Genomic DNA, 14,046 nt, shown 5'->3' on the forward strand with positions numbered 1-14,046 from the left:
TTCAAATCAATCAATGTGACCTACTGAGCGTCTGTTGTAGACCTGAAACACAATGTAACCCATTAACGTATTCAGCAAATTTGAATGCAGTGAATAAAATAAAATCCCTGTCCTCTTGGAGCAAGCTGTGCTGCTTACAAAGGACTCCTACATACCTTGCATCCTGTAAGCCTGGGGAGATGGGGAGGCTATTATGCTAGTCTTTACAGGTGAGGAAACTGAGGCACAGAGAGGTCAAGTAACTTGCCCATGGCAACACAGTGGAACTGGGGCTGGACGCCAGGTCTCCTGACTCTAAATCCGCAGGGAGGGTGTTGACCTCAAGGGAGGGAACACAATGATTGTGTGGGGGTGTTAGTTGAAGAGGGGACAGCCCTCCATGGAGCCCATGCTGCTGTGCCCAAGTAGGCCACAATTTTGGAATCAGAGTGATACAGAGTTCCCAGGGATGTAAGAGGCAAAGATTGTCTCTGGAATAAGGCAGCCATCTTTCCAGACACATTTATCCCTTCACCTCTCAGGGTCTCAGCTTCCTCATCAGGGACAGCCACACCTGCTCCACAGAGAATGAAGTATCATTATGGATGTAAAAGGACTTGGTAGATGGTTCAGGCACAATTTTCACTGACCACTAATTAGCTGGACAGGGATGAGGGCCGGTGAGGCAGCTCATTAAACCACGAGCCCTGAGCTCCTGCAGTTGGGGAGGGAGTGAGCCTAGGGTAGGGGAGGGGTGTTCAGGGGGCAGGTGGGAGGATGTGTGTGTCTCTGTGTGTCTGTATGACTGTGTGTGGGTGTGTGTTGGCACACAGCTGTGCCATCCTTGTGATCCCATAAGAATGGAGGTGGCTTTCTCAAGCAGAGCCTCCCTGCCCTCGGGGAGAGAGTTTACCTCTGTCCTGGGAACCTGGGCTCCTGCTGTCTCTTGCCTTCTTTCCAGGTTCCTCCAAGAGCAGGGCAGCCCCAGACGTTGTAGGCAAGAAGAACGCGGGGCAGGAGGGTAGGGAGGCTGGATTGGTGGGAGAAGGAGGTGTGTCTGGATAAGACTGTACGGAGGAGGAAGGAGACTAGAAGCGGCAGGAAGTTGCAGTCCAGACTGCTCCTGGCACAGTCTAACCGAGTCCCTCGCCTCCTCTGCCCACAGGCCCTTCTCCTCCTGGGGCTGAACTCCATCTCCGCCTCCCTCCAGGACCAGCATTGCGAGAGCTTGTCCGTGGCCAGCAACGTCTCTGGTGAGTATGCCCATCTGCCTCCTGCAAGGTTCCAGCTCCCCAGAGCCCCACCACCCATCTCTCCCCAGGGCTCCAGCACCTACACACGGCCGGCGAGAGGGCAGGGATAGCGGAGGGATTTCCTCTCTGGGGCTCCAAGCAATCCATCATTTGTCCACAGAGTGCCGTGTTGAGTAGGAGTGGTGGGAAAGAGAGCTGCGATTAGGTGACAGAGGGGCTCGGGGCAAGTGTGCCCAGGTGTTATCTCCTGGCTCTGGGCTGGAAAACAGGGGAAGACACCCCAGCCCTTGCTGCTGTGGGAAATCAACAGAGCGGAAGGCTGGGCTGTGACTCAGGCATCAGTGAGGAAGGGAGTCTGCTGTTCTGCTGTTAAAAATGCCGGGAGCAGAATATGTAGGGTGCTAACTATGGGTGGATGGCTAGAGGCATCACTGGTTTAATGGACTTGAGTTAGAGCCAACTCCAGGAGATGGTGAGGGACAGCGAAGTCTGTAGTTTGTGGGGTCATGAAGAGTCAGACATGTGACTAAACATCAACAGCTATGTGCGGGGCACCATCCGAGGTGTTTGAGAACAGATCTTCCTTGACTCACGATGGGGTAATGTCCAGGTAAACCCACTGTAAATGGAAAATATCATAAGCCGGAAATGCATTGAATACACATAACCTAGCCAGGGACGGGGGAGCCTGGTGGGCTGCCGTCTATGGGGTCGCAGAGTCGGACACAACTGAAGCGACTTAGCAGCAGCAGCAGCAGACATAGCTTAGACTTGTCTACTTTGACATGCTCAGAATACTTACATTAGCTACAGTTGGGCAAAACCATCTGATGCAAAGCCTTTTTTTTTTCCTTTAAATTAAAGTATTGTATGTCATTTATGGCATACTAAAGTGAAAATCTGAATGGCTGTGTGGGTAGAGTGGTTCTAAGCGCTTTGACGGTTGTTTCTTCGCATAATCGCATGACTGTTTGGGGACTGCGGCTGCTGCCGCTGCCCAGCATCAGGAGGGAGGATTGTACCACATGACTAGCCTGGGAAAAGGTCAAACTTCAAAATTAGAAGTGTGGTTTGTGCTGAATGCATATTGCTTTCAAGCCATCGCAGAGTCAAAAACTCATTAAGTAGAACCATCGTAAGTCGAGACTATCTGTGTATTAACCCAGTTTTCACAATCACCTCCTGAGGCAGTTGCGGGTCTATCCCTTTTACACATAAGGAAACTGAGGCCTGGAGCAGAAGTAGTAAGTGCTGGCCGACTTGAGCCCAGGAAGCCTGGCTTCCACGAATGTCCCTTAGCACCGTGCTCTACCCCTCCTTGACAGAAAGGACTGTAAATGTTACTAATACTTGTATAATTTCACCATTTACAAAGTGCTTTTGTATAATAATCCTATTTCATCCTCACAAGAGTTTAAGATGCAATACTTTGGCCCCCTGATGCAAAGAGCCAAATCACTGGAAAAGACCCTGACACTGGGAAAAATTGAAGGCAAAAGGAGAAGGGGACGGCAGAAAATGAGATGGTTAGATAGCATCACAGACTCAATGGGCATGAGTTTGAGCAGACTCCGGGAGATAGTGGAGGACAGAGGAGACTGGCATGCTGCAGTCCATGAGGTTGCAAAGGGTCAGACACTTAACAACAATTTATACTCATGAGGAAACTGACATGGGAGAATTAGGTTTGGGGGCTCTGGGGCCATGCCTTTTCTAATCTGGAGTGTGGTCCCTGAACCCTCATCCTGACCCCTTTAACTAGGGGTTAGCATCCTGGCGATGCTGTTGCCCAGTGAAGATGGAGAGGGGTACCTAAGGGTTTTTGAGGGACTCTTCTTTGGTAATTCCTTTTTCTCTGCCGGTCTCTCTGTTTGATTTAATCCAACTCATTAACTGAGCACCTACTGTGTGCCAGGACCCATGTTCCCAGGCAGAACAAAGAGGGGCTGACAGTCTAGTCTGGGGGTCAAGCTCATAAACACATGTGCTGTGAGGAGGAGCACAAGACGCATGCTGGTGAAGAAACGGCCGCCGTGTGCTACAGGGAGGCAGGGAGTTTCTGATTCTGGGCCTTCGGGGAGAGGACTCCACAGTGCCGAGCAGCTGCCCCCTGGCCTACTGTCCCCTCCCTACTGGCGGGGGGAGGGGGGAGGGGATGAATGGGACCTGGAGCACTGACTGTGTTCCCATGCTCATAGTGGTGTTCAGTCTTGTTCTGTCTGCCCTAGGGGTCCCAGCCCTTGACTTCAGGGATGGGCATGCCCTTGAGTTCCTTGAGCCTCACTCTGTAACTGGAGAGTAGGATGGCTGATACCTGCCTCAAGGATCCATTGCAATTAAATGCAGTACACTTAATGGCAATATTTCATAAACTGTAGAGTGCCATACCACTACTGAGTATTATTTATTATTGTTGGTAAGAGCAGGATTTTAGAAGTGGTTACCTTGTAGCTGGAATGAGAGGCAGACACTAGCCATGAACTGCTCACTACAGTAGAGGCGGCAGGGAGGTTAGATCAGGGGTGGTGTGAATCTAGGAAGGCTTCCTGAAGGAGGAAGTTTCAAAGCAAGTCTCTGAGAGATTCTGAGCAGAGACTGGCAGAGAAGAGCCAGCGCTCTGAGTCGAAGCTAGAGTTCACCGAAGAACAGCAGGTGGGTTTGGTGGAAGAACAGGGGAGGGGTGAGATGGGAAGGGCAGGAAGCCTGGGGAGATACTGACAGCCCAGAACATCTGGCTGCAAAGTTGGCTAAGCTGGGCCCTGAGGAATGGGAAAGATCTGGAGCAAGAGTCTGGAGCTCTGGAGGAGAAAGCCTGGGAGGGAGGAGACCTACTCAGAGGCCTGGCCTGAGATGGAGCCCCACCCTGCTCCAGGCCCCGTGCACTGATGGCGGGGGCAGGGGGTGGGGGGCAGCTCAGTCTCCATTAACTTGCCTGCTGTGCTCCTGCACAGTGACATTCCTGAGCCCATGACGGAGTCATCAGTCCTCGGAGGCAGTGGGCCGTGATGAATGTCATCCATTCCCTGATGATTTGTACCCCATGTCCCTGCCCCCAGCACAGTCTGCCTGGCTTCAGGGCGTGCAGTCCATCACCCTCCACAGCAGCCTCTGAAAACAGGCTATTTGTCTTCCAGCGCTAAGACCTACCCAGACCGATGGGCACTGGTAGAGACAGATGGTGAGGGTGGGGTGGAGGGACTGAGACAGATGGCTGGGCGTCTGGCCTGGGGTGGCTGGCATTGAGCTGGGGCCTTTGGGGGGCCTCTCACATGCCAGGAGCAGGGGGAAAGTGCGTCCCCAGGGTCAAGGCTCCATTATGTGGCAGACCACAGACTTGGAAACACATAAAATAATTGTATGAATATGATGATGCCAGAAAGTAATAGAATTATTGACTAGTGAACATCAGAGACACGTGGAAATCATACTGCTGACAAGGACCCAGGGTAATCCCCTGTCTGAAGGCCATGAGTGATAATAATAAATAATGATAGCTAATATTTACTTGGGCTTCCTTGGCAGCTTAGTGGTAAAGCGTCCACCTGCCAATGCAGGAGACTTGGGTTTGATCCCTGGGTCAGGAAGATCCCCTAGAGAAGGAAATGGCAACCCACTCCAGTATTCTTGCCTGGGAAATCCCATGGACAGAGGAGCCTGGCGGGCTATAGTCCATGGGGTCCCAAAGAGTTGGACACAACTTAGCAACTAAACAAAACAACAACAAAGATATACTTAGTGGCTGTTTATGTCAGACTCCATTCTGAGTGCTTTAATCTCATTCAATCGTCAGAACAATATTGTTAGCAAGTATTTTTATCATCATCTTACAGAATAGGAACCTACAGCTCAGAGAGGTTAAGTAACTTGCCCAAGCACACATGGTTACTAAGCACTAGCCCTAAGATTTGAATCAGATGGGCCTGATTCTGCACATTTTTACCACTATGTATGTGGTCACCCAGAGAGGCATGGTATCCAGGGCCTGCTTGGTCAGTCATCTGGGGTACAGTCACCCCTGCAGTGTCCCATACCTATACTGGGTTCACACAGCCCCCAATCTTCCTTAGGCCCTGCTATGTTCCTGACACTGTGCTGGGTGCCAGGAATGCAAAAATGAAGAGCCCACAGGATAGGAGGCTCCCACACATATGTCCTGAGGAATCACTCGCCATACAAAGGCATCTTTCTATTCTGCCCAGTCAAGGAGGTCACAGCCCAATGACAAGATGGCTGAGCAAAGGCCAAAGACTCTAGGCCCGGCTTCTCCCTGCCAGGTGACCCAGGCAGAGCCTTTGCCCATTCATCCTAGCAGCAGCTTCCCAGGAAGGGCAAGCACATGTGTTTCAGAGGCTGCCCTTGGGCCACCTGCTGACCCCTCTGGGTGGCCTTGGCTGAGCTTCTCTCCTGGGCTTAAACCAAACAGGGGGCTAGGCTTCCCAGCTGCAGGGCTCCTGCCAAGTGCCCACCTAACTGGCTTATTCAGAAGCCCCCAGTGGGAGACTCGACGTAACTAGAGACAGGAACCAGGTTCCAGTCTTCCTCGGAAGTTATCTACCATGGAAAGGTCTGCGAGCACATTTGGCTCCTGAACACAATGGAAAGGGAACTATATGATCCATCTAGGGGAAGAGCCCAGTGCCCAGTTGCGCACAATCCTTAAATAGGCCGCCTTCAAAGGGTTCTTATCTATTCATTAGAGCAGTTCCCCTAGGACTTTGACTCAGCAGGAGTTTTCAGAAGCAGGTGGGAGTGTTTCACGCTGTTCCTCTCTCCTCTTTCCTCCACTGGCAGGGATCTGGGGCAGGCTGACCACGGGCCCCCATGCCCCCATGTCTGCTCTGGGCATGTGTGGGGAAGGAGGAAGATGTAGGACCAGTTTCATGCACTACCTGGCCCCACTCCCCTGTCCCCAGAAAAAACTCTGAGGGATTGAGGTACCCCATGAGTGAGGAGGTAAGCCACCACGTGACAGGAATGTTAACACCTCAGATACACTGAGCACACACCTGCCTCAGGGCCTTTGGACTTGCTGGTCCCTCTTCCTAGAACACTCTCTCCCCACTCCCCATATATGCACAAAGTTCCCTCTCTCATTTCTGTTGGGTCCCTGCTTAAATGTTAGCACCAAATTAAAATAGCTCACAGTCTCTCTCTCTCTTTCTTTTTTTTTTTTTTTTGCTGCTTGGCTTGTGGGAACTCTTGTGGGATCTCAGTTGCCTGAGGAGGGACTGAACCCTGGACACAGCAGTGAAAGTATTGATTCCAAACACTAGGCCACCAGGGAACTCCCCTCCTGCCAGTCTTTATCTGTTTATGTCTATTGTTGTTGTTTAGTCCCTAAGTCATGTCTGACTCTTTGGGACCCCAGGGACTACACCCTGCCAGGTTCCTCTGTCCATGGCATTGCCCAGGCAAGAATACTGGAGTGGGTAGCCATTTCCTTCTCCAGGGAATCTTCCCGACCCAGGGATCGAACCCAGGGATTGAACCCAGGTCTCCTGCATTGGCAGGGGGATTCTTTACCATTGAGCCACCAGAGAAGCCCCACTTTATGTCTGTATGCACACACAATCCCACCCTCCAACCCTGCAGACTGACGGAAGGGCATTTATTTTATTCATTACTGTATCCCAGCGCCTAGAACAGGCACTGTGTCCCCAGCTCCTACAGTGTTTCTTAGGCGATCAGTAGAAACTTGTGAATAAAGAGTAAAGTCTTTATTCCTCCACACCCATTACCTTATGGATCAGGAGGGGCTCCATGGGATGGGTTGAAGTGGGGAGGAGTTGGCTCCTAAAAGTAACTCAGGCTTCATGCTGCTGACTGTTAATTCTGCTTGGCTATTTACAAGACTGGTTTACTCTGGTCCAAACTGTTTCTCACCCCAGAACTATGATATTAAAGTGGGAAAATATCCCCCAGGAGTGCAGGAGAGATTGGGCATTTGTAGCAGTGGGACCTGTGCTTACTGAAGTCTCCGTCGTATCCGACTCTTTGGGGCCCCATGGACTGTAACCCTGCCAGGCTCCTCTGTCCATGGAATTCTCCATGCAAGAGTACTGGAGTGAATAGCCGCCTGACCCAGGGATTGAACCTGGGTCTCCTGCACTTCAAGCAGATTCTCAACTGTCTGAGCCACCAGCAAAGTCCAGTGGGACCTGTAAGGGATGGATATTGTTCCAGTAATCACAGTCCAACAGCCCTGACCTCCAGGTCCTTACGGCCCCCATGCTGACTGACACCAGGACTTCCTTTCCTTCCTTCTCCCCTTCCCAACTAGAAGATCCAGGTCCTCCCCACCCCGACACCTCTGAAATTATTGTTCTCTGTACCTTGTTCTCGTGGCTTTCTGTGTGCTTCTCCCTGTTTTATTCTCAGTATCTTGTCTCCTATGTCCTCTCTCTCCTTCTCCTTCTTTTTCCACGCTTCTCTCCCACCCCACGCGCTATTCTCAAAGTGATGAAGTGAATTGAATGGGTGGCATGAATTTCATCAGTGCCTTTCACATTGCCCTTCTCCAGGGGATCTTCCCAAGCCCAGGGATCGAACCCACGTCTCCCGCATTGCGGGCGGATTCCTTACCAGCTGAGCCACAAGGGAAGCGGTGTTCGACAGAGGTTTTTTCCCCCAGCCCCTCAAATCCTGCGTACCCTTCCCCTTCAGAGGTTGCAGCCCTCTTCCTTCCTTCTTCTTTTCGCTCTATACCTCTCCGGTCTCCCTCCTCTCCCTAAAATCTAGGGGCCAACCCGGGCTTTGAACTTTCTAGCCTGTAGTCAGAGCTGGTCGCCGCTCCTGATTGGCCCTGTGCTTCTGGCCACACCCCTGCTTGGCTCCTCCTTCGCTCAGACCCCGCCTACCCAACCCTCATTCCCGACCCCTGCGTGGACCCCAGGCCAGCTAGCGAGCCTTTTATTCCGGAAGTAGGGGCAACATCGTCTCCTGGCCCCTTGCATTTGGTTTCTCTTCTTCATTCTCGCTGCCTATCTCCCTTTCTCCCCGTCTCGCACACAGACATTCATTCCCTGCAGGATTTTCTGGGCTCTTAATGTAAAGGTCACGTCTGCTGCAATGTTCCCCCCATGCCAGCTCCGTGCAGCCTTTTGTGAGCTTCACAGGATGAGGGAGGGAGGGAGACAGCGGAGGAACCCAGGGCACAGAGACGGGCCCAACCAAATGCTGTGAGGGCCAATTGCCCAGACTGGGCACCGCTGTGGTGCAGTGGGAAGAGCCCTGGGCAGGCGTGAAAACCCACTTCTGCCTCTTAGTGTCTGTGTGACTAAGGATAAACAATTTGCTGGGCGTCAGTTTTCTTATCTGTAAAATGGGGAGAATGAGCACCCACGTTGGCAGATGGTGTGAGGCCCATATTAGGTGCTATGGAATCCTAATCTGTACCACAGACTAGGGGCAAAAGGTTTCTCCTTCGGCCCCTCCCACTCGCATATCCCCGACTAACTGTGGGCGGGGTCAGGCCTCTGAGCCTTGGCTGAGACCTGGTCCTCGAGACCAGGAGGGCTATTAGCTGAGCAGTGGGTTTCTGCCTTGGCTCTGGGCTGGTCTTGGCTGTGGCTGGTGCCCCGTGGTGACCTGCCGTGTGTTGAAGGGCTGCTGGGGAACTGTCCAGGGCAGGAGAGAGAAAGGGTGGGGAGGTAAAGCAGAAGCTACCCTGATAGTGTGCCTTAGGCAAGTCCCAGGAGCCACACATGACATTCCATTTAAAGCTCCCAGAGCCTAAACTGTGAATGTGACTGAATGAACCATCTACTAGGGAAGGTTTTCAGTCAGATATAGGTATATGTAGATATATGAAAAGTCAAAGTGTTAGTCACTCAGTGGTATCAGACTCTTTGCAACCCCATGGACTGTAGCCCACCAGGCTCTTCTGTCCATGAAATTCTCCAGGCAAGAATACTGGAGTAGGTAGTCTTATTCCTTTCTCCAGGGGATTCTTCCAACCCAGGGATTGAATCCAGGTCTTCTGCGTTGCAGGCAGATTCCTTACTGTCTGAGCTGCTGGAAGCCCATGTAGATACACAGGAAGATGTAAAGCACTTGGCAGGCACTTGGCACTCAGTCAGCTCTCAGTAAATACTGCTGCTTTCCCTACTGCCTCCTCGGCTGTCCCACCCCCCAGATGGGCACGCAGTGTGGTATAATAGAGTACTCGATTTAGAGTCCAAAAGACCTGGTGATGAGGCTTGGTTCTTTCATTCATTGGCTTATGGCCTTGGGCAAGTCACTTAACTTCCCCGGGCCTCAGTTTTCTCATCTGTAAAAAGGGAATAATAAATCTGTAAATTTTTAGACAGGGGGAGTAATGGCATTGCAGGGTGGATGAGGAGCAAACAAAATCATACATGAAGAAGGGCTTTGAAAAAAACAGCATGGTCCATAACGTTATCCCTCCCTGCCCACAGCCACACACCTGCGGCTTCTCGCCTTCTCTGGGCTCAGCTCTATCCGCAGGATCCAAGGCAGATTAAAATCTCAACCTGCTTTCCTCACTCCCCTACCCCCAGCACCTCTCTGTGATGCCATTCATGGAGGCGCCATGGTGGCACAGCGCCAGGGCTTGACCCACCTCCACCGCCTGGCTAGTCGTCTCCTTGTGTCCATTAAGCCCCAATTCTGAATTCTTTCTCTTTCAGTTAAAACACTTGGCCTCGAGGCCTCTGTCCTTTGAGCCTGGACTTGCCCACACACCCTATGAATAGCTTTGGTTAAAAAGAAAAGCCAGCATTTGGTACAAGGGTTGCTCAGCACTTGTGTTGCATTCAGCAGGGAAGGGACGCCAGTCTAACCAGTGCTGTTTCCTGAGAGACTGGGCACAGGCCTGGCTGGGGAGGGGGTGGCAGGTGGGCCCCTGTAGGGCTTGGCAGCTGCTGATGCCCTGCGCTAGTGATGCTGCCCCTTCATTGGTTCATGGCTCTCCCTGGCTTGTCTGTACATTCTAGGGCCAGTCTTGAGTTACTAACCCCACTCCCGTCGTGATGGACACACTGGGCCTCCATAGGACTGGTGTGACAGCCTTGAGAGGAGAGGAGCCTGGAAAGGGGGAGAAAGAAGGGGCAGCTTCGGGAGGGCGGCCAGGACTGTCCTCAGCCCAGCCTCCACCTGTTGGAAACCAAAAGCCCCCTGCCTTCCAGAAGTGTTACTATGACTTCAACTCTGCTCCAGTGTGCACGTGCGTGCACACACACATACACACACGACTCCAAAAGCTCTTAATTTTTAATTAAGGGCAAACATTTGGAAGGGGATTTTGACATCCTCTTTCTGGTCCAGTTGTTTATACCCTTTTTTGAGTCACAGACTCCCTTTGAGAATCTAATGAAAGCCATGGTCCCTTTCCCAATTAAAATGCATGTATAGAACAAATTTTTCATTAAATTTCAAAGTCTATAAGAACCTGTACAATTTCAAGTGGACTGAGATTAAAAATTTCTGATCAGATCCAACTACTTCATTATTGATAGGCCCAGAGGTGGCAAGTGACTTGCCTACACTCACACAGCAAATGAGTAGCAGAGCCCAGTCTGAAGCCTGGGTTCTGAATTACTACTTCAGTAATTCCCCACATAGTGTCTCCCTTTTTTCTCCATGATCCCTCTCAGCCAGTCCTTTCCTAGGTCCTTTCCTAGCATAGATTAGAGCACAAACGTTCAGTGATTGTGGTTATCAGGTGAGCTGGAAGGTGGGCCAACTTCTTTTAACTGGTTCCTACAGGTTCAGAGCAGATGTGGTTTGGTTCTAGAGGCGTGCAAGGGGACTGAGTCAGGGATTGGCTGGGTTTCTTCCAAGCTGTTCCAGGCTGTGAATTCTGAGCGCTCCAGTCTACACCAAGTGCAGGGCCAAGAGAAGTGTCCTCAGACTACAGAGCAGGGGGCCTGGAGCATGTCCAGCCTTCCTCTAAATGCCAGCCAGGACCTCAGCTTTACCACCACCCCAGTGTCTCTGTTCCTCCTCTGCTCTGGAACCCACATTGGCTCCTAGTGCCATAGCATCAAATTCAGATTCCTTCCCTTGGTATCTCCTCTGCAGAAAAAGAGCTCATCTCTGCATTGAGGTCATTGCTGTCCTGTCCTCAGTTGGTGTGTGAATGTGGACCGGTTGGGGGGACACTGGAGTGGGGATGTTGCTCTGTCTCACCAGCCGTCTCTGCCTCCAGGACTGCAGTGCAATGCTTCCGTGGACCTTATTGGCACCTGCTGGCCCCAGAGTCCTGCAGGGCAGCTGGTGGTTCGACCCTGCCCTGCTTATTTCTACGGCGTCCGCTACAATACCACAAGTAAGGAAGCCTGAGAAAGGTAGACCGTCTCCTGGGAGGTGGGACAGGATGCGGAGAACTGGGGGCTTGTTGGAGGTGGGGAAAATAATACTGACAGTGACAATAATAATACCAAGACCATTCATGGGTACAGCTGCCATTGACCAAAGGCCAGCTGTGTGCTCTACTGGGCACTCTGCTATTTACTGCGGACACTCAGCAATACCCTGAAAGATGCTACATGTAACTATGTTTATATAGTTAAGGCCTCCAAGGTTCAGAGAGATTAGGGAGGTTGCCCAAGATCACCAGCTGGTGAGACTGGAATTTGCATCCAGGTCTGTCTGACACTTTCTTCTGCAGTTGACCTACTGGTTAATGTTGGCATGAGCCATGAGGTAGGGCAGGGGTCATCAGAGTAGCCCCAACTTTGCTCAGAGAAATTCCCAGGCCTAGCCAGGGTCCTCCAGCCATGAGGTAGGGGACTCAGGGTTTTAGATCCACAGGCAGGGGGCTTGTCCTTGCAGGCAGGCCCACAAGTGGGGTGGGGACAGAGGAGAACTGATCCGGGCAGGGCTTGTTCAGATACTTGATCCTCACATAAACACCCTGCTCCCCTTGGGCCCTGAGCCTCCACCTCCAGGCTTTGCAGCTTCTTGCTATGCCACCTGTCACCCTCAGAATTAATTTGCTCTCCCCTGTCAATGACTCTCAGCCCCTGCTTATGAAGAGAGCAACAGCTGCAGGCCAGGGGCCCTGACCTGTCTGGGGGGGGCGGGGTCCCTGGGTGGGCCTTTGGGGTCTGGTGGGCCTGAGCTTAGAGCCCAAAGAGGGGACAGAGGGTGATCTCAGATACCAGATAATTGTGTGACCTTTAGCACATTTTTTTCCCCTCTTTTATGGTCCTCTGGCCTCTCATCTGAGGATGGAGAGGTCTGGACAACACGGCTTCTTAAGACTTTGTCCAGCTCAAAACTCTCTATTTCCTTCTCCTGCCCCTCCCCTTTTCTACCAGCTGGATTAAGGGGGCTCGGGTGGGGGGCCACAGTCAAGGAAGGGTGGGGAGGGCCCTGGGGAGGTGTTGGGACTGGGCAGGAGGCTGGAACAGCCAGACCATGCAGCCTTGTGTGTCTGCAACCGCATCCTGGACCCAGGAGGAGAAGAGAGCCTGGAGGAGGTGTGAGGAGAATGTAAGTAGGAGGGAGGGCTGAAGGACCTGAAGAAAAGTTTGGGGTGTTCATCCTGCCAACCTCCAACTTAGTTGGGCCCCTTTTACCATTAGGAAATGGAGGCAGTGAGGCTGAAATCGCCCAAGGTCGCAAAGCTTGGAGGTGGCACTGGAGCTGGGAAACCAGAGCCCTCCTGCTCCTCCACTCACCCGGCCGGGTGCCCGGCCCGGGAGCTTCCTGGAGGGAGGCAACACTAGGGCTGGTGTATGTTGGGGGATGGGGGGCTACTTCCAGAAGGAGCCCCGCAACCCCGCCCATGACAGCACGAGGTCCTGTCAGCTCCGCCTCCAGAGTGATCCTCACGTCTGACCCTCTCTGCCTTCCATCCCCAGTGCCCCTGCCCTGGTTCAGGATACCTCACTCTCCAGTCCTCGTTTCTCATCCGACCCTGTCACACCCTTGCTCGGAGTCGGCCTTTCTGTGGTTCCTTCTCTGTGGCTACCGTGCGACCTACCTTTGAGCCAGCCCTGGCCACTCCCCATGAACTGCCCCCACTGTTGTCCCCAAGGACAACTCGACAGCCCCCCAAATACACCGTTAGTGCCTAGACACACGCTACTCGATTTGTCAGCCCTGCCTTTGAGTGGAAGCCAGGAGTCCTGGGTTCTAGTCCCAACTCCACACACACCTGGTTAAGGAGCCTTCTGCAACTGGCCCTGCCCGGGGCCTCAGTTTCTCCACCTGCAGGATGGGTGGGAGGTTTGGGTGAAGTGTTCTCTTGGCTCCCTTGCTCTTCTGTCTGTGATCCCAGGAGAAGAGCAGGAGAAGGTGATAGTTCCTTGAGGTGGGGGCAGGGCTAGGAGACCCCCCTTTCCAGGTGCCTCCCCTGTCACGGTGGTGAGAAACACCGCGTAATCAGGGGCGACTGGGAACCCAGATTTGTACCTAATCATTAGGCACCAATTAATTCGTTCGAGGAGGTGCTGCCAGGATGTCTAGGCCTTCTCCCGAATGCCCTCCTTCCCACTGCATCTGATCTTCAAGGGATGGGAAATATTTCCAAAAATATCAATTTTCCCGTGATTCTCCAGGAGGACTGCTCAGCTCAGCAATTAAAGCCAAGGAGATCGCATCCTCCCTGGAAACTTCATGCTGCCTGTTGGGCCTGTTTTCTTGTGGGATCACCTCACTTCCCACCAGAGCCTGCTCCCTCTGGATGATCCAGCCTGGGAGGGACTCCAGGCTCCTGCCCCACCTGCATTCAAAAGGGGAGGCTTGAGGCAAGGGGGTGCCTCCGGGACCTGTGCCTCCTTTGATGGCGACAAGTGACATATTCTGAATCTTATGTAAGGTTGTATAAATATAGCTCCAAGACAAT

At 52.4% G+C, this 14,046-nt stretch overlaps 1 protein-coding gene across 1 annotated transcript in view; it reads left to right on the plus strand.

The window, feature by feature from the left end:
* The first annotated feature begins 379 nt into the window (after nucleotides 1-379).
* Nucleotides 380-14,046, plus strand: part of CRHR1 (corticotropin releasing hormone receptor 1) — a 28,504-nt gene continuing 14,837 nt past the window's right edge. The window contains exons 1-4 of the mRNA XM_052658636.1: nucleotides 380-404; nucleotides 941-1,017; nucleotides 1,112-1,232; nucleotides 11,401-11,520. Of these exons, the coding sequence (XP_052514596.1) occupies nucleotides 380-404; nucleotides 941-1,017; nucleotides 1,112-1,232; nucleotides 11,401-11,520 (343 nt within the window). The remainder of the gene's footprint in view (nucleotides 405-940; nucleotides 1,018-1,111; nucleotides 1,233-11,400; nucleotides 11,521-14,046) is intronic.

Source organism: Budorcas taxicolor, chromosome 19 (assembly GCF_023091745.1).
Source record: "Budorcas taxicolor isolate Tak-1 chromosome 19, Takin1.1, whole genome shotgun sequence".
NCBI lineage: Eukaryota > Metazoa > Chordata > Mammalia > Artiodactyla > Bovidae > Budorcas > Budorcas taxicolor.